The sequence below is a fragment of the Geospiza fortis genome, unplaced genomic scaffold (assembly GCF_000277835.1).
Source record: "Geospiza fortis unplaced genomic scaffold, GeoFor_1.0 scaffold200, whole genome shotgun sequence".
NCBI classification, from domain to species: domain Eukaryota; kingdom Metazoa; phylum Chordata; class Aves; order Passeriformes; family Thraupidae; genus Geospiza; species Geospiza fortis.
The window spans coordinates 1,935,209-1,956,312 of NW_005054353.1; the positions used below are offsets into that span (position 1 = coordinate 1,935,209).

General features: G+C 41.9%; 1 protein-coding gene across 1 annotated transcript in view; it reads right to left on the reverse strand.

Moving 5' to 3' along the window:
- The window catches only part of NCALD (neurocalcin delta), a 58,272-nt gene that overhangs the window by 11,583 nt on the left and 25,585 nt on the right, over positions 1–21,104 (reverse strand). The window contains exon 2 of the mRNA XM_005423460.3: positions 5,080–5,476. Within this exon, the coding sequence (XP_005423517.1) occupies positions 5,080–5,457 (378 nt within the window). The 5' untranslated portion in view covers positions 5,458–5,476. The remainder of the gene's footprint in view (positions 1–5,079; positions 5,477–21,104) is intronic.

Below are 21,104 nucleotides of genomic sequence, written 5' to 3' on the forward strand. Positions count from 1 at the left end.
AGGATCCCCAAGGACTGGCTCCAGGAATGTAACAGCACAGATGGAGGATGCCACTAAGCAGCACAGACATTTTACACTCAGCCTAGGGAGCAGCCGCTTCCTTGGCCGTCTTGCTGGCTTCTCCTCTGCCAACAGCTCACCCTTGCCATTTCCCAGGAGAATCAGTGTTCCAGAGTACTGGGCAGAGCCTCAGGAGAGGCAGGGACGCTGTCCACACCACCATGACACTCTGATACCAGGAGCACAGAAGAAAGGATGAACATGCAATCATGTAAACACAGGGATGAGGGAACTGGGGGAAGGAGGCAATAGGGAAGGGAAAAATGGAGAGGATGGACAGTAAGAATTTAGACCTTGCTCATCCTCATCAGCATGCAAGGCTTGCAAGGGTCAGAGCAGAGATGAGGCTTATAAATCTGCCAGTGTTTAAGCATTTGAAGCTGTCTGGCTTTTGTCTGGGGTAGGAAGAGAGGTGGAGGGGTCATTCCCTCTCTCTGGGTGAGAGGACGGCAAAGCAGAGAATCTGCATTGAAAGTGTGGGAGGAATGCCCCAGACTGGGAGTGAGGGCATGTTTACCCTGATCAAAGTAACCATAGTAAGAATATGCAGATTTTTAGGACAAAAAAAGCACTTCAGGATGACTTCATCCTACAGGGTCCTTTTCACAGAGGCGTGTGAAGGGAATAACAGATGAGATATTCTAGGAAAGCCAGATGGGAATAACATAGTGAGCGTTCTTTTCATGCTGAAAATGGTTACTCTGGACAAATTCTTATGTCCTTACTCAGAAGTTCATCGGGAAGTTTTCCCAAAGTAAAAGCCAGCTAAAGCTGATTAAGAATCTTGAGACTTGCCCCATATTAATTCAGTGCAGCTACACAAAACTCTTTATTGTATGTTTGAAAGAGCAAGCTCTGAAAGGAATTTGGTTTCATGCAATAATTACACAGAGCTGGGCTGTGCTAACCCTGGGCTAGGACCTGGCACTGAGAGGCTGCAGGGGCTCCACTCCACATGGAGTGCAACTCTTGGCCTCCCAGAACCTGGGCTGAAAACCACCAGTGGCATTCTGCACTGGAAGCTGATACCTGCCAGCAGTCTCCTGAGTCAGGGCAGCTTCAGTAAGTGAACTTCTGTCAGGAGCACTCCTTACAGCTCCCTGGCACCCTGAATGCCTCCAGGAATTGTGCCTCCAGAGCCCTGGGAATGTCACCTGAGCAAGCACAGGCTCCAGCTTCATCTGCTGCCCTACTGACCTCCTTTGAATTTCCAACTCCATGTGGATGAACAGCAATGGGTGATTTTAGGGCAGTCTCATCCCTTTGCCCATTCACACAGGTTTTGCTCCCAGTTGCTGGCTGCCACTGCTGCACTCAGAAGCTTTGGTGAGGGCTGCATTTTCCTGGTACACTTGGCAAACTGGCAAAAAGCTCATTATGGTGATGGCAGCAGCAATGACAGCACACGTTTTCAGTTGATCCTTTTTACTCTTTTGAAATAAATTGTAATGGCTAGAAGCTTCATGAAGTGAATGACTTGTCTGAAAAAAATTGTTTTCCTCTCAATGTCATGGAGATTTTTGACACTGCCTTTACAGAGCTATATCAGCTTTTGCTTCTTCCCATACCAGCTTCTGTTTCATCCTGGCTTGCAAATCCCAGCAAGTGAAATGTGTGTGCCCTGTTTTTATTAAACTGAAAGTGTTATTCTGGTCTCTGCTCAGTATTCTTAAAATGCCTTTGGAGTCCATATAGTGAAAAAATGTATCCTTAGAGCAAGGTTTCCATCTCCCATTTGAACTCTTATTTTAAGAGACTAGCCAAATATGTCCTGCTTCAGCAAGGGGAACAAATCTTCTGACTGGTTTGCAGCTATTTTTGAGTGGACTGAGCTATTTAGATTATAGGTAAACATATGGGAGATATGAAAAGCTTGGGACATGAATCTGAGAGGAGCTGTGACAGGGTCTGTCAAGAGGGCAGGCTATGAAGCCTCTTCCCACAGTAGTCTGCAGATGTGCTGTGCCTGGTGAGTGTAGCAGTATCCTGTGGACCTTCTTTTTTGAGGCTCTACAACTGTCAGCACATCACTAAAGTCCTTCATCTTCCAAACTGTGCAGCTGGCTCCATGTGGATCTCTAAGCAGGGTTTTTTGGAGACTGGCTTAGGGATGCTCATGGACAGGCATGGTGAGTGCCCTGGGCTGGCTGAGGGCATGATGGTGTACAGAGCTTAAAGGAATGCAGGTGCTTTGCCATCTAGCAAGGAAAACAGGCCTGAGAAAGCTGTTATGGACCATTCACCTTCATCTCCTTGGCAGCTGGCCAGTCATGAGGGCTCCTGTGGGACATCTCAACCAGCAGCTCTGCTGTTCCAGGGCTGCTGCTGCCACTGTTACCTCAATCTCCTTAATGCAATCAATGCAGGAGTGCAATGCCTGCAGGGCTGTTAGATCAGGCCAGAGCAATGGAGTGGCCAAAGATAATGCAAGGAAGCATCAGCACAACAGTGAAAATCACTGCAGAAAGAGGGATTTCAAAGCACAAAAAAAAAAACCAGACTGAAAAAGAAGAAAAGTGTGCCTTGCCCCTATGCTATTTAAAATACAGTAATCCCACAGTAACAGGGACAGTATTTTTCTGTTAAACTAAGACTTTTAGACTAAAGGTGTTTCTTTTAGCATTCATTTTGATGTATTGTCTCAGGAAAAATCCCATTGAAAACATAATCCCACTCTATCAATTTGAAAATGTATGCTAGATAAGGGACTTGCAATGGGTTCCTTTGAGACATAGAGATATGTGAGAGTTCTGATTTTCACTCTCAGAAAAATTGTGATGGCTGAGGGCCCCCAGGAAGCAATTTGATACAGGATCTTGTCATTCCATATGAAAAAATAATAATCTTTCATAAATGAAAGTGATAGTTGTTTGCTGGCTTTTTGTATCTAATTGCTCTACATCAAAGGAACTTCTCAACAAAGCAAGAAAATATGCTCATCTACTTCAGTTTCAGATATCAGCTGAACATGTTTCCAGAGACTACAAAACAAATCCCATCCCGTTGGGAGGAGCTCCTGGTGACCAGTGCAATACACGGAGAACAACGCATTAAAAAAAACCCAAAAGAAGAGAACAGGGTGAGATTTACAAGGACATTGCCTTATAGGAAGCTCCATCACAGAAAGGGCACCTTTCATGGTTTAAAAATTGCTGATAGTCCATGGTACAGAAATAACTGCTTTTCAGGCTGTTCATTTCCATAATTGCTTTTTGTGTGGTCCCCAAAATTGGGTCCCTCAAAATGAGGTGAGATTATAAGCATCATGCAGTTGAGTTTCACATTCAGTCTGAAAGGAGAGAGAGCCAAACCTCCCAAGAAGGGCAGAGGGATTGCTGGAGTGCCAGGCTGGGGGCTGTGCCCAGCCCAAGTGCTGCTGGGCACTGGATGCACACATTGACAGAATGCTGCCCTACACCGACCCCAAAGCTGCAATTCTGTTTGGTGATGGCACCATGGCTGTAAAAGACAATGCTGTGATTTGGTACTGACATAAATATGAAGAGGAGGCAGAGCATTTCAGCCTCTAGACTTGCTGGCAAGCAGATCTGGAAAAAGCTTCCAGCTTTGCTGGTCCTTCTTTGGCTCACTACAGAAAATCCAGCCACCGATATTTTCATTTCATTTGACATGGACAAATTTGTGGCCAAGTTCTGCCTGTTTGTAGCTCTCCTTGCCCAGGGGGTTTGTGCTGCCTGTCAGCACAGTGCCTTCCTGGGCTCCTCGACAGCAGTGAGGGGTCCTGCAGCCCCTGGGGTGTCTCCTCCTCCAGAGGAGTGGGCAGTCACCCAGCTTTGGTTCCTGTGTTTCCTATGTACTACATTAGTTCTTTTGGGAATCTTTTTGTTTTTTCATGAGGAGAAATACAGCCAGAAAAACAATAATTGACGGTCTGTTTACCCTGCCTGGGGGAGAGGAAGATTTGTAAGGACCAGAGGATCTTCCAATGCAAATATTCCATGGGGTTTGTCATGGTGCAGACAGGGAGGTCCTGCTCCTCAACTCAGACACAGCAGCACAAAACAGACCAAGTGAAAGACAACAAACTCTAGATTTGCAGCTGAGCTCTGGACATGGTCTTGCTGAAGCAGTGCAAGTGCTGGCACTGGCCACTGTTTGAAGGATTTGAGAAGGGCTCTGGTAGAAAGACAGGAGCACCACCCATTAGGCTGACTCCCTACATACAGCTGGCCATCACAGACTGTAATTTGTGTGCATTACTGTCCCTTGGTTTTCAGTGCAAATACAAGTCTGAATAATACAGTACATTGTTAGCACTTCAAAATTTCCAGGGAAAGGAAAGGATCTTGATAACAGGTTTTTTTTTTTCCAACAGTGCTGCATTATACAGATTCAAGCTGTGTAAATACACTGCCATATAAAAAATGTTTTACATCTTTCAGTAGAGTGATATGCCTCAAGGGCAAAAACATGCTGGAGAAAGCAACGTGGGACTCTTACTAACACCACAAGCAAACACAACCAAAGAAGCTATGTATGGAATCATCATCTACTCAGATAAGGTTTATCTATATGTCAACTTAGTATGAAGACAGCTAGTATGATTCTAATAATGCAGACCTCACTGGAATTAGGCAGACAAAACACCTTTATAGTATGTGAGCTGAGCTGCTTCTTCATAATAACATGATTTCAAAGTAGATTTACTTCTTATTGTGGAGGGAGCCTGCCTTCCTTACAAGTATGCTGCTTGGTTGCTCTAGTATACCTACTTGGTTCAACTGCAATTAATCATAATTAATTGACAGGGTTAGAGAATCACATTTATCAGCAGGTTAGTTGCTGCGCTCGAGCCCAGGGAGGAAATATCCATGCAGCCTGTTGCTCAGGAAGAACTTGCAGCGGATATTAAGCTGTAGTTTGAATTGTGACACAATTTTATATCCAAGCAGTTATAGAAGACTGGAAACCAGGGCTGCCAGTTTTTCATTCAGTGTAACATTGCTTCACAACCTGCTCTCAGGGAGGGAGCCCAGGGTGCCTCTGAGCAGCACATACCTGCACGATTTCCAGCATCTCTGCCTTGCTGATGTAGCCGTTCCCATCAAGGTCGTACATGCTGAATGCCCACTTCAGCTTTTGCTCCAGTTTTCCTCTAGATGTTACACTCAGGGCTATGATGAATTCTCTGAAATCTATTGTTCCGTCTCCGTTGGCGTCGAAAGTGCGGAATACGTGCTCTGCAAACTTAGAAGCGTCCCCGTAAGGAAAAAAGTTTCCATATATTTTTTTAAACTCCTCCATAGATAAATGTCCACTTGGACAGTCTCTCAAGAAGCCTTTGTACCACTCCTGGATTTCATGTTCTGTAAAGTCTGTACTTTCTAGCAAATCCTGCATGACTTCAGGGCGTAGTTTGCTGTTTTGCTTTCCCATATTGGAGTTAAAGTATTACCTGCAAAGCAAAAACAAACACATATGAATTATTATTAATTATTGATACTGATTAGTTTGGAGGCTGTAGAAGAACAGTATGCTGTATTCTGAGTTTTCTGATGATAGTTTGTTCACTCTTGGGTATCAACCAAAACCTTGGACAATGTCCAGAACTACAGGTATACTCTGGAAAAATTAATAAATGCAATCTACATGTTGATTACACTGTCCTTTGACAGCCTGGAGAACAGTAATTACACAGAATTCATTGCCATCCTATTTTGCCCTTGAAATCACGAGGCAAGCAATGGCTGTTGCAAGGTACAGCTAACAGCAGCTGTGTGCTGCAGCACACCCTCCATCCCAATCACCCAACTGTCCTGAGGACCTGCCCTAATGAGACACAAAATTTGTATCTCTGGTGGAAGCCAGACTGGTACTAAGGTCTGTGTTCCCTTGGTCTTGTTCCAAAATGGGATCAAGGTGCAACTGCAGGGTATGCTGAAACCAGTAGCTCCAAAGCCATTCTACATATATCTTTATAACCAGAAAGCAACCCAGAAACTGCCTCTTTTGTTTGGCACAGATAAATTCCCATTTTATTTCAAAATTAAGATAAAATCTGAAGAGATTTTATCAACAGTGGATTCCCCCACTCAAACTATTATTGTGTATTGTACCCAGGCAATGAAATTGAAAATTCATTTCCCTTAAATTAACCATTAAGAAGTATTATTGGATGCAGTCTCTATTAAATCACCTTAATTATATTTCATTTGAGGCAAGTTGGTACAGATCACATTGTGCAGCACATTTATTAATGATGGATGCCTTTAGGTTTTAAGTTTTGAAGCCTGAGTGTGTTGGCTCCAAAAGGCAACATCAGTTTTACTGGAAATTTAACATCATGCTGATTTGTGGGAAGCCCTTCTCTACTGACAGAAACTTGCCTGAGAATTTCTCATGCAAATGACAGTCACAACTAAGATACGACGTATGGATAACTAAAGTAGAATTGCAAAATAATTTAAACATGATTCACACTGTCTCAGAATGGAGTCTCTGGCCCAGAGATGGATTTAATAATGATGACTGGAATGGCTAATGAGCATTCAATACAATGTCCTTTCTTAACCAAGATATTGCCTTTAAAAGACAAAGAATAATACAGTATCGATACATCACAGAAGCAGCTACTGAGAAATGTGCCACTATTTGAAGCTAATCTACTGTCTTTTCTGTTTGACACTGGGAAGAAGAAACTGAGGTTCCCCTAGGCTGATGCTACTTTTTTTCTTGTGGGAAGGTCCCTTTCTCCCCAAGGACTTTGAACTCCCCAAGGCAGCTAGAGGATTGATTCCTTAATTTCCTGTGTTCTTGGACCAGAATGACCAAAAAGCTGTATTTCTCAAGTGGAAAACTACAGGATCCATCCTAGATCCATCTGTGTCTCCAGGATTCACTGATGGCTGTCTGGTAGCATACTGTTGTTGCCTTTTTCCCAATCTGGGAATGAAACAACATAATTTTAGTAAGGAGGTAATATAAGAACAGATATTTATTTGAAGGCTTTCAGGAGCAGTTGTGGAGAGATGTCCACAAAAGTCTACCCCCTCTAGGGGTGAATACATTTTATGGGTTTTAGGGAATTAGCATAATTGATAAAAAGCATCAATTAGGAGGACATACAAGTGGTGATGCAATTTTCCTTCAGGTGAAACCCTTTCTTTGGAGTTTTCACCTCAGCACTCTCAGCCTTGGTTCCCAGGAGGAACCAAGATAGTGCTGGGGCCTTGTACCCCAGGGGCTTGGAGTTCTGGAAGGAAAGACATTTATTCTGTCTTTTTGCCTAGGGAAGGGCTAAGGAAAAGTACTGGGAAACTAGTCACTAATACAATAGGCTACAGAGTTACAAATATATGTGTGAAGAATACAGAGAACATATAAATGAAAAAAGGCAAAAAACAAACGGGATCATAGTTTGGTAACTGTATGTCCTGTTCAAACACATTGCCTACATGGTTCATGGAGAACAGGCTTCCCTGTTCACAGACAGGAGGATGGGAGGGGTGAAGAATCCTGCCCCATGGAGGCCTATCCATCTCCTGACAATTTCAGGGGCTTGGTTGACTACGTTGACCAAACAGTATATTTTCCTCCAAAGTGTCTCCAAAAAAATTGAAAAGTGGAAGAAGCCACTTCAAAGGTAATTTTTTCTACTGCCTTTTGTCTTTTCATCCTGATCAAAACATGCTGTACAGTTTTTAAGCAATCCAAGCTCTTCATGCCCTGAAAACAGCAAAAAAAGTCCTTGTTTCATAGACAGTCCAACAGCTGTCAAGGCAGCTGAATGTTGTGTTGCTTTCCATGGGTGTTGGATGGGGCCCATAATAAACAACCTGGGAATTAGTGAGGGAATGGATTACATTAGAGCAGCCAGAGGCCTTTATGTCAGGCAAAACAACATGATCAGGGTCTGCCAGTGGGATGGAAGAGCAACTGGAAGTGGCCAGGGTCAGTTTATAGTGGCACCAGTTTAACACAAACCCCCCAGTAAAATCCCCAGCATAGGCAGCAGCTGCCCACACCCCGGCCAGCAGCTCCTCGCTCCTCTCCGTGCCAGGGGCAGCACACTTTCCACACCAGAGAGTAGGAAGGGAAGATTGCTGACTAAGGAGCAAGCCAGCTGTGGTGGGAATGAGCTAGAATTAGCCATTAAAAAGCCTCCTGCTTTTTAATAACTCAAACACTTGAAAATGGAAAACTCAGCTTGCACATTTCTAGTTGAGAGTCTTCTGAAAAATGAAATTCTGAGGTAAGATGCAGGCAGGGTCCTTGAAGAGGTGGTCAATAAGACTGTATTTCACTCTAAAAATGAATGCCTTTATAGCTGCACAGTGTTGTAGGTGCAATATATTTTCACCAAATAATAAAAACCACAGAAGAGTAGAGTGCAGTGCCTTGCAGAGCATCACAACCAGAAAAACCCGTGCTCTCCAGGCAGAAAGGGAGAGCTAACCATATGTGACTTGCAGTACAAGGCTGAAATCCACAGCTGTTGTGATGCCAGGTGACGCAGTCAAAACTTGTAGCATTATTCCTCAGTCCAGCTGTGATGAATTTTTATCATGTTCTTTGCCTTCCAGATTGCTCCTTTTTAATAGATGGTGTTCTAGGAACCACAACAATGGGATTTATTGTGCCTATTCTGTCTATCAACAACAAAATGCTTTTGCAGTCCTAGTACAGAAAATCATTGAAGACACTTGAAGATCCTTACAATTACTTCATAGACTGCTGTCTGACTCTTCAAGATAGATTAGATTGTAGCCAGAGTGCAATAAGCTAAGAGGATGTCTGCTAACAATAACAGCAATACATGCACAGAAAAAAATTAAATTGAAACTGATTTTCACACCTTTTCACACTTTATCATTCCTGTAGATCTTTCAAATTTCTAATAAATGACTAAAAGTTCTAAATACAGCAAGTAAATAGTGAGCAGCAATCACAATGGCAAAGTAAAATATTGCCAATACTGAGAAATGGGTGTTGTAGGAGTACAAAAAGAAAGACAAATTAAGTGTTTAGTGAATATGTTTAATTGCATTTCTGCATTTTCTTCCTCTGATACAATAGTGTTAGATATAATATATATTAATGACTTGCTATGTAGAACATACCAAAATATCAAGGTCTTAATTCTTAAGGCAGTATTTTTTTGGTAAAAGAATGTGATGTGCTTATGGCTTGGAAGGTTGGTATCATTTCAGCCAACAACTACAGAAAATCAGGAAGTAAAGCGTCACTGCTGCGCGGCTGCTATGGAAGGAATCCCTGCTCACTGATTATGAGAGGAAATGTCATAGGAGATGCTCCTGAAAGGAAATACTTCAAGTTCCTCTATTCAGGTCCACGTGTGGAGTTTGTAAGGTGAAGATGACAGAGCTGTTTGACAGACAGCTGGCCTGTGACGATTCAGCACAAGCCAGGAGTGACCCTGCACCGATGGCTCTCCCCACAGTGCAGCAGAGCCGGTGTGTGCAGGTTCAGCCTTCTCCGCACACAGGGAGCTCTGACTGGGCAGGAGGGCAGTGAACACCTCTGCTACCACGTGTCTCTTTGCCAGCAGCTTGCTGCCGCTCACACACGCTTGTTACCTCAATCTGAAACCTCAGAGTAAGGCAAACACTGCCTGCTTAAGCAACAACCTTGCAGGAGCTGGAAAGATGCAGCATGCAGCCAATCCACTGCAACGAGTGCAGTGCAATGCAAAAATGCAATGCAAAAATGCAATGCAAACATTTAAACATATTTCCTCAAAAAAAAAAGTTTTCTTTTTCCTCTTGAAGGTTTGCTATAAGACAACAAGACTTCTTAATTTTCATTCTTTGCTATAAGACAACAAGACTTCTTAATTTTCATTTAGGCTTAAATCTGAGGGGAAGTCCCCTGCTTGGAAAAAGTATTATGAGAAGGGGGTATTTGTGCAGGGAAGCCTTGTTCTAAAAATTGAAGTTTTAGGCTCTTGGGTACTTCTGATTCTTGGTTTCTAACACAGAGTTTGACCTGTTTCCAATAAATAATCCACTTATGGATGCAATGCTGTCTTTAATATATTTCTAACACATAATTTGAGCATTTTCCCGAGACTAGCAATTGTGGGATTTCAATCTCTGCCAAACAGCTGCACAAGATCCTGATGACTGCTGGAATGAACTAAAGGCTGAAAAGGACAACAGCATCACTCTGAACCAGCTCTGCTACCTGACAATGGTGAGAAAGCAACGCTCCAGCATAAGTCAGTCCCCTGTGGCAATGGCACTCTGAGGTACAAGTGTGATTCTCCACTCACCATCACTGCTATGGTTTTTCCTCCTGTCAGATCATTACTGAAAACTTGGATGTATGACAATTGGACTCATATACACCATCTATCTCTTAAGCCGTCTGCACATCTGGAAATGGCAGGGATCTCATCTTCTTTCATGTTCTACCCACCAGCAGTCTTCTCCTGTCACTGCATACCAGCCTCCACAGCACAGCAGACAGGGCTCTGGCAAGTTAAATTCCTCTACCATCACTTTCTGGCACCCCTACCAGTTCTTTCTCTGCTGCCACTGTGCAACTCAGCTTTGTCACAGGCTCAGAGAAGGGGTGCTGCTCTGTCCTGGTTGACCAAACCTTGCAGTACAGCATCCCTGCAATAAGTGGAGGGATATCGAGGGGAGACTGAGGTGCATCTCAGAGCATGAGACTTTGTCTGGGGATGTGTCCCTAGGGCTTCCTGGCCAAAATTTTGCCCTGTTATTAAACTTCACTGCATTAGAATGACTCTCTTCCTTCCCCTCTGCCAGCTGCCCTCATGGCTTGGTAAAGCTTCAGATAATACCAAGTACCGGTTCACCACAATGTGTCAGTGTCTGCAAACTCTGTTGTTACTTGTACACATACAGAGTACACAAGCTCCCAAATGCAGCACTGGTTCATCTGTGTCCATGCCCTTACAGAAAGGGGGAAGTTATGTGCATTTACAGAAGTCAAGGCTTGGTGAACACAATCTGATATAAAAGCTAAGTTTCTTTCGTAAGGTCAGTTATTCCTTTGGGCTGTAATACTGCTAACTGCTGTATGAGCTATGTAATGAGACAGTTCAGAACAAGAGCCATCTCAAATGGTACATTCCCTCCCCATCTGTGAGTGCTGCTTCCCTGTGGCTGGAACACCAATGTGGCCATGGCCTCACCATGAATGCAAACGCAACAGTAAATGTTGGGTTGGGCAAGGCACTGTCTTGTGATCTTGGAGCTCTGCAGTGAGACTTGAGCAAGGCAGGGATGTGTTGGTTGATCTCTGGTGTGCTCCAGCCCAGGAGATTCTGTGACCAGTCCCTGAGCTCCCCATTCACAGCCTCAGAGCCACCACTCTCCACTGTCCCACTGGAAATTCCAGTGCAGGATCCCGCTGGTGGGACACTGTGCTTCGTGACAGCAGCAGCAGCAGCACCTGTGCTGGGAAGAACAGCTCCTCTGGTTTCAGTCTCCTGCTGTCACGTGTAAGCACTACCTGGTCAAGAGATTTTTTTTATTTCCATCCTACAGCAAACAACCCCTCAGGCTCTTGGAAGCAGCCACTTTGCTTCCTTCTGGCCATTTCTAGCTTGTTTTCACACGTTCATTTGAGTAACCAGTGTGGAGATGCTTGCCAAGAAAGGTTTTTGCTTGATTTTTTTAACAGCATCTTCGAACATATTTTTGAAAGAAAACCAAATTTATTAAAAACTACACAGGGACTTAACAAAAAAAAATAAATACATGCAGAAAAAAAAATTGAGCCTTGCCATCCTCCATTTATCTCTTTCTATTGGCAAAGAGCAAAAACTGAATGAAATTAATGAGCAAGATTAAAAAAAAAATCTGACACTCTCTTACAATATTCAAAAGAAACAGCAGTAAACAGATTTGCAGTGGAGTAAAACAAGTACAAATACGTCTGGCTAAAACTGTAGCTGACATCAAAGAAGAGGCATGAAGACTGAGGAAGAAATTAAGAGGAAAAAACCCAAGGAAGAGGTGTGGATAGGATCATCATTCAGTATTTATGCTTTATTTATCAATTGAAGGAAGAGGGGTCATGTACCACCCAGCTGCCCACTCGTACATCCAAACACGTTCATCACAATATTCTCTGATATTTTTGTATTAGGATCTTAGTTCGATTCCAGGATCCTGACATTTTCACTGCTCTAAGTTCCTGTTTTGTTTAGTGCCACCTTCCTGTTTCTATAGCCCCTTACTGGGAATCCTTCCTGTACCAAGGGTGTCCCTAACTTCTCCTTGGACAGTATTTGTTCTTTCCTGACAGAATTTGTTCTTTCCTGACAGAATTTGTGCTTTCCTGCTACCCCAGGAGAAACTCAAAACCAGAAATAAAAGCAAATCCTTTATAGCTCTGTGTTTTGGTTGAGGCGGGCAGTCCAAGCAGGAGCAGCTGCACGGAGTTCCCATGGTTCCAACTTGGAGGTGCTCATGGGTAACATCAAAAGCCCAGGCTCTTTTCCCTTCAGATTTGCTCTGGCAGAGAAATGCTACAGCTGCTGCACTTCGTCTCCTATTTCTCTTTATCATAATTCCTTTGTGCATTTTGGCAGTGAGGGCTGGTGTGAGGGTGGGTGTAGGAGGGGGATGCAGTGTCCCCTCAATAAATGCTGGGGTCTTCAGCACCACTGGGCTAACTAGACAACAGCCTAGTGCTTGTCACGGTACTCTCAGCAATGCTCCAGTCTTGGCTGGAGCTGTTTAGAGACCAATACACAGTGCCTCAGTCGCAGGCGGTGAAAGGGCTGATGTGCACAGCCCTCACCTTTGCATCACCTTCAGCATCACTGGGGATTCCAGAAAAGGTCTCTGTTTCCAAAGCATTTCCTGAAAGGTGGAGTGTGTGGCACAAGAAGGATGACTAGGCACATGAGCATTTCCAATATTGGGAGCTGGGGAAAAGAGCAGGTTAGGTGCCTTTGTACAATGTGTCACACTGAGCAGTGATTCCTCTCTCGTTCATGGCTGGTCCCTCTTTCCATCTTAAAGCTCTGTATTTAGGACTCAGAGCTTGTTTCTGAAGCTGCTCCTGGCTGAAATTTGGTGTACATCTATCCACCAAAGAGGAGTGTCTGTAATGGGCTACCTCTCCCCATTAGATTTTGATTGCATGGGGCAGTCAGGTCTGTCATTAACCTTTTGGAGTCAGGTACTTGCTGCTGCTGCTGCATCAACAGCCTGGCTATCACAGAGGGGGATGAAGCTCTCTCACTTTACACAAAATCTCTGCTGCTTAGACAGAGCACACCTAGGGATCTGTAGGAAGATTGTCTGCTCAGTTACCATCAGGCAGTGAAGACACATGGAAAAGGGGCTGCTGGAGATACAAATACAGCAATCCATGTTCCCAGATCCTACAGTGACCCTCCAAACTGTAAGAGGGTGTAAATGTGGGCTCCTCTGAGCACACAGTGAGGCATCCAGCACTTCAGCCTTTCTCAGTGTCCTGGGCTTTGTCTGGAGTCCCTTTGGGAAGTGCTGCCATCACTGTATGAGCAGGGCAAAAGATGATGCAGTAAGTGGTGGACAGTCATTCCCCAGGGCCAGCAAAGGCTTCACCCATCCAGAATGGCTTGAAAATAACCTTTTCTTCCTTAATGAGAAATGAGCAAACAACAAAAAAAAAAAAGAGAAACCACACAAAAGAGGAAGAACTCATACAGATTTGTTTACCCCTCCTCTTACACTCAGAAAAGGTCTTGCTATTTAATTTCATTTCTTCCTAATTCTTTTAGAACTCACAACAATAAAAACCATGCCAATATTCACATGCTTTTTTGGTTCATAATCATTCATTTGTGAAGTTGAGAAACAACACTTTACCATATGGTGCATAAGAAAAAAACCACAACATTTTGTTTTAACCCTGGGTAGAACGATCTAAGGTCTTTAAAATAACTCCTCTTTGTCTTGGCAGACTTCAGATGACTCTTTTGGGAATTAGATATATATATTTATGTATTTGATTTCTTAAAACTCTAAGGAAATAGTATTTTTGTAAAAGTATGTTTGCCTTTGCCTAATTTTGTGTGGCAAAGGGCAAGAGAGACTTTGCTAACAGTGCATTAGAACATCCACCCTCAGGAGGCTGCCTTTCCAGATTTTATTGCATTCAGCTGTTTCACTAAGCACAGGACATCTGCAGTATTTATAAACATGAGTGTTAAGCCGACAGCAGGGGAGCTGGCAAAAATCTCTCACCTGTTCCATCTGGAGGTGACTTTATCTATCAACATTCTTTCAGAACACCATACATCAAGGTCCAAATGATGGAGATTTTCTGCAGTTACTGTGTTTCCTATTAAGCAACTTGTGAGCCTAAAGTCTCTTTGGTTAACAAGACCTTTCTGGGTCACATTTCCTAAAATGCTCAAGGTCACATTTTTCAAGTTCCCAGTACCCACAATTAAACTTGGGCTTCTCAAACAAGTTTGAGAAGCCCAAAACACACCTTCCCTTTGGGCACCTGTGCAATAGGTAGTTTCTCAAAAAGCATCTGTATCCAGTAAACTGAGACCTGCCAGAAAGTAGCACCACTGATTTTGGTACCTGCTGAGGGCCTGAGTGCTTTAGAAAAGCCACCCTTCCTACACCCCTGCGTCACTGCTGTTTGTCCTTATCCTGATGCTCACATGTCCAGCCATGTCACACCCACTTTATTCTCCTTTGTTCCACAGGGCTTCTCTCCTTTGTGCAGGGCACTCACCAGTGGTAACATAATCTTCCCCAGTGCACCTGAGCACACCAGTCACCAAACTCATCCAGCAGCTACTTCATCGGGTTTCTAATCTGTCCTACATCTTGTTTGGTCCTTTTATGTAATCTTATATGCAATACCTCGGTGGAGGGTAGTGGAAACTAAAGCAGAAAGCTACCGTTGCACAAAGTAAGATGAGAAGCTGATGTGAATTCATGATATTGATTTTTTTATCTTTGTAAATAAATAGCATGTGACTACCAAAGACTGACATTTGTGCTTAGACTCCCCTTAAAAAAATTGTTACCAGATGGTTTCCTATCCCACAGCAGAGAGTTGGTGTTGACAGAAAAAAAAAAGAAATAGTGATACTGGAAAAAATGGACCATTAGCTGGCAAACTAGATATTTTTTAAGATGTTCTTATGATAGGGAAAGGAATGATTGCAAAGGTTCCTACCTGGACAGTAACTGTGAGGTTTTGTTCCATATTGAAAGCAGTTATTGGAACTTTCTCCAGGAAAGTAGGCAACTGGAGATTGGGAGTGGGAGTTTCTGGCAGTCAGGACCAGAATTTTGCTAAGGAGATGGAAACAAGACTCACTAAGATAATGTCACAGTTTACAAGTTCATAAATATGAAGGTCTGTGCCAAGGATGATTTGTCCAGCATTTAACACTCTCAAGTGTGCCTGAACAAAAGAGAGCTAATGTAAGAGACATCTAGATGACTAAAGGAATTTTGTGGGAGTTGTAGGAATTTTTAAGGCAGTCTTCAAAGATGTGCCCAAACTGCATATATTGTGTTAATTTTCTCTTTGTGTATGTCTTATTTCTCAGAAGTTTTACATCCTTGAACTTGCAAGATGATCCTGTATGTTTACTGTACATTACTGGCCCTGAACAAACAGCACTGGGTGAACATTTTTTCACTAGAGCCCATTTCCATTAGGGTAATGCAGCTTAGCTGAAATCAAAATGTTTTGTCACATTCAAGAAAATTTGGTAAAAATGTCAGAATTTATTATTTCAATTTAATCTTTTCCTTTTAACATGGCAAAATGTTTCAGTGTTACTTTATGTGTTTATTAATTTTGTTCTGGCATTTATATTTGATTAATTTTAGAAATACACTGGTTTGGTATTATTGAGAAAACAATTCAATACCAATGAAGTGAAATAACTTGGTATTTCCAGAGCAGTTTTAATATCCATCCCAGTGGGAAATTTTGATGTTTTGTTCCAATATGCAGTGAAAATAAATACAAATGTCAAAATTTCCTTTGGAATGGGAATTTCAGATCCTAACCAGCTCTAATCAACAACAAAGCCATCTGCTTTGTATTAATGACTTAGGGCAGTATTTAATGCTGCAAGAGAGGGTGATATTCCACTGCTCAGCATTGCTCATGGAAGTCAATGACATATGGCAAGTTTCTAGCTTCTGGTTGTCTAGGGGAGTTTGAGGCTAGCCACTTCTATTTTATTCCTCATGTTCTATTGCCAAGTTCACGGATTCATCTTGCAAATCCAAGATTTTCCTGTGAATATATGAGAAAACATCCTCCCGGTGACATATGGCACAGCCTACAGCTCCTACATTCGAAAGGAACTCTTAATTCCCAAACTGCAGAGCACCAAGCTACTTCCATTTTACAAAGGTTTTAAACTGATAATTTAAATAGAATATTTGCTCCGTGATAAATGCCCATTTTTGAACATTAACAGTTAAATATATTTTATTTCAAAAGTTAACTTCATTCAGATGAGTCCTAATATGAACTCTATTTGAGAAGATATGCTGACATGAAGGATTTTAGCACAAATGAAAGTAATATTTAAATTTTGTTTTAAAACAATGTCTTTGCTGTTTTTTCGTAAGACCTCTTCTCTGTCTCCACATACAACCTTTGGGCTGCAGATAAGGTACAGGAAAACCATCTAATAGAATATAATTGCCCCTGAGCTGGTCCAGCAATGCAGTCAGCTTGCAAAGCTCAGCCATGGGCCCCAGTTCAGCTGCTTTGCTGTGCCCCCTGAAAAGTTTCCATCGGCAAGGATGTGGTTACCATTGGTGATGACAGTATCTCTTCTTTTTCCTGACAATCTGATGATTAACCAAGCCACCTTACAGCACCTCCTCCTCCACACTCTACATGGACAGCTGACCTGGGAGGGATGGATGGAGCTGGGGGTGTACAACAGGCGTTTAATGTGGAGATTCTGCTCCCTCTGAGCGCCATTTGTACACAAACCTGAAAAAACCTTTAGCTTAGGAAACTTAGCTTGGATATAATCTATAAAGTTACTGGAAGAAGATTTTGATTTGTATTCACTTTGAAAGTCAGAATGACATCCAGTCTTGACAGCCCGCTGTGAAAAACCCAGAGCTGTGTCTTACCCAACTGCTGTTTCATGCATAACACAGTGTGCTGCCTGATTTTAGAAATTACTCAACAGGAATGAATTTGGGAGTTTGAACAACATGGTAAAGGTCGGTAAGCAAACTCCCTTATGAGGCATAGAAAAACATTTGACAAATTAAGTGCAAAAATAATTTGCCATGCTTCTCTGTCTGTCTGTCACACAGGTGTAAACAAATGCTTTTATAATCTCAATGTTGTTACTATTGTTTGTTAGTAGTAAACAAAACCATAGCAGTTCTCAATATTAAGTTAGGTAGTAGACACTCATATACAGTACTGGCTTACAAAGGAACTTTTGAAATGCCATGCATCATACAGTCATTAAACAGAGTGTAGTAAAAAATTGTTTGCATGAATTCAAGAAATTTTTTTACAAGTTTATAGCATTGCACAAATTGCAACAAGAAATAATGTATAAAATCCAGGACAAAATCTAGACGGAAAAATATGAATTATGAGATGGAAAACCTTTCTGCCATCACTGAAAATTTTCAGTAAATTCAACTAAGATGAACTCCTTCACAAAAGAAAGGGTTAACAGCACTTCTTCCTTCACTACTAACATCCTTTGAGGAAGTAAACAAAGTCCATCAGATAACTGTCTTCAAACAAACGAACTGTTTTTTCTCATGTGAACAACAAACAATTTGTATCACTCTTGTAGAAAAGAAGGAGTGCCAGTAGAAAGCTTCTTTCCAAAGTTTAACTTTAGGAAAACCAGATTCTATCCAACATGAAACAAAATGTCACTATTCACCACTTCCTAGTGACTGTAAATAAACAGAAAAGCTGATCCTGTTACATTTTTAGGCCAGTGTACTTTTGCCTCTTTGCTGTTCTCAAGATGTCAGCTTCTCTGAGATTTCTTGTATGTGAGTTTTAGTGCCTTTCCCCGTTTCTCATTTTCCAGGACTTTTATTTATTGTGTTAGTATATAAAACTTTGTCCTTTCTTTTTCCCCTATCTCTTACTTTCCACTACTATTCCTTAGCTCCCTAAAACAAACACAATCTTTCTTATTTTTCCTACTGTCTTTGAAAAAGTCTGTCAGATAATTACTCTTAAGTTTTTCTGCATTTCCCATGCATGTCCATTCCTATTACTAGCATTTGCAAATAATGGCATTTTTGATGCCATGCACCATCAAAACAATATCCTAACAATGGAATATATCATCTCTGAAGCAACAGGGGTTGGAAACCTTGGAAGAAGACCATCTATGGCTTAATCTCTGTGTCTCTCTCTGGTTAACTCATCCAAAAGAAATATGTAGCAAAGACGTATTTGGTATCTAATTAATAGAAAACTGTTACCATTTCATCTGCCATGATTTGCCTTGCTGCTTTTGCCCTAATGGTGGAGTACTGGTTCTGCTGTTTTTAAGAGCAGTTTCTGAACTCTGAACAGCATCATCACCAAAGTCAGCTACAAATTCAGATTTTGATGATCTGATTCCTTTTCCTGGAAAGTATTACTTTTCAGACATGGAGAGGAGTGAAAATGTACATAAGCATAAGAGATGCTGACTAATGAGAATATTTTGCCTGTGGCTAATGAAAGATTTACCTGTTACCTGATGGCCAATATTTCAGATCCTTTCAGTGACATATGCTCTTACATAATCATAATCTCACCAATGGAGTTCTGTCTCTGACATCTGTTCCAGTTTCTTTTCTTGCTCTGTATGCCCCATATGACCCATTCTCACTACATTAATAACCTCCTGCACTCTGTGTCAAGCCTTATAAAAATAAAGGTCTTGTACTTTAAATGTCTCTCTCCTCCTGCTTGCTCCATATAGCTTTAAAAATGTCCTTATATTCTCTTCAACTGACAATTCTCCCTTCCACATCACTTTCAACAATAATTTCTGTCCCAACCCACTCCTCAGGCATTCCATGCTTCCTCTCACTTCATGCATCAAGTATTTCCTAATTCTCTCCTCTGCTACCCATGTTATGAAAACCAGTGAAGCTCCACTGCCTGGAAACAGGATGAACACTGAAGAATCAGCCCACTGTTTGTAAAGTGCCATATAAAATCACCATATAAATCACTTATTCAATAAAGAAAGCACATCCTGTTCCACAAAATAAGTCTCAGACCTTGATCTTCTAATGAATTCACTGGAAAGTCACTTAAGCCAGTGAGCAGCATAGGGATCCTCCTGTGAATTACCAAAGGAATCCACCAAAAAAGATTTTAAAATTGATAACTATGCAAATATATACCAAAAACTTCTGATTTTCTACTTGTTTTTTCTTTATTAAAAGAAGGATGTACCCTATGAGGCTCACTGCTTTTTAATGACTGTGCTAGGAAAGGGAGCCACAATAAGCACAGTATCCATTTCACTGAGAGGTGCTTTAAAATCTGTCTCTTGGTTACATTAAAACCAGGATGTTTTCAAATTAGTCTCCACAGGATGATAAAACAGCGACTTATCAGCAGTTTACCACCCAGCACTTGGTAATAGTCATTTGATCTCAATCTGAATGAAAGGTGGAGCTATCATCATATCATGAACACAGTTCAAACCCACACATTGTTCATTCATGTGTGATCAGATGGGAACTGGTTTCAGTGATCTCATACTGATTTGTGAAACCTCCTATTAGCATATATTGTCATTACTTCTTTTAAAAGGTTGGCAGTAAAGTTGGCTTTGGAGTTGGCTTTCAGGCACTAAAAAAAAAAAAAGAAAAAGGAAAAAAGAAAAAAGAAAAATCCCACATCCCACACAACAACTTTGGGAGAAAGTCAAAATTTTCTTGGAAGTTTCCTTGATGAAGTAGTATGAGTGGGATAGAGCAATATCCTTGATTTTGGCAGCAAACCTTCCTTCTGGAACTTCATTAAAAAGCCATTCCACTTTATGAGTTATCAGCAAAGAGCTGGTACTTTTGAGTGTGACTGATGGTCCTCCCTCTTCTGACAAATTTAGAAACATCAATAATTCTTAGATTAATTGCTTAGAAAATTTCCAAGAGGCAAACATTTCCTTATTTTTAGACCCTTGTTTTCTTCTGTAGTCAAAGCAGTGGAGGCCAAAGTTCGACTACATGTACTTCACTTAAATGATGGGATCTCTCTGCTCTCAGCTTTATATGTGCACAGAAACAAGTGTGCACCACTGCTGTGTGGGCAAGGGTGTCCCATGCTGAGCCCTCAGTTCCCAATCCCTGAATAAATCCTGATTTATCTCGCAGAGACGTAGCAGCACTCTTCATGCCACATATCCATAGATCCTTCCAAAGGAGTTGAGGACATGGACATTCTAGAACTCCTAGCAGGGACTTCTGGAATGAGAGATGCTGACTAATGAGCATATTTTGCCTGTGGCTAATGAAAGATTTACCTGTTACCTGATGGCCAATATTTCAGATCCTTTCAGTGACATATGCTCTTACATAATCATAATCTCACCAATGGAGTTCTGTCTCTGACATCTGTTCCAGTTTCTTTTCTTGCTCTGTATGCCCCATATGACCCATTCTTACTACAGTAATAACCTCTTGCACTCTGTGTCATGCCTTATAAAAATAAAGGTCTTGTATTTTAAATGTCTCTCTCCTCCTGCCTGTCAGGAGGACAAGACTTGCCCCACGATGCTGGCTAGCCATAACAAAGTGCTGTGTGTGGCCAGCAAGTGGTAACAGACCTGTATGGGCCAGGGGCTGAGGACATGTGCTGGCAGTGACATGGTCTGATGGAGTCCTGGCAGAGCAGTTGTGGCTACCTCAAGCACAAAGTGGAAAGCTGCAGTGAAATAATGCACATCTCACCACTTAGATTTTTCCTGTTCCTTATTCAGGGAAAAAAAAAGTCTTTCTAAACAAGTTCTCTGTACCCTTCTCCACTCACTGCTTAGTTATGCACCTGGGAATTCAATAATGGGGTTGTCTTCTGGCCAAAGGTCTGCATTAGTG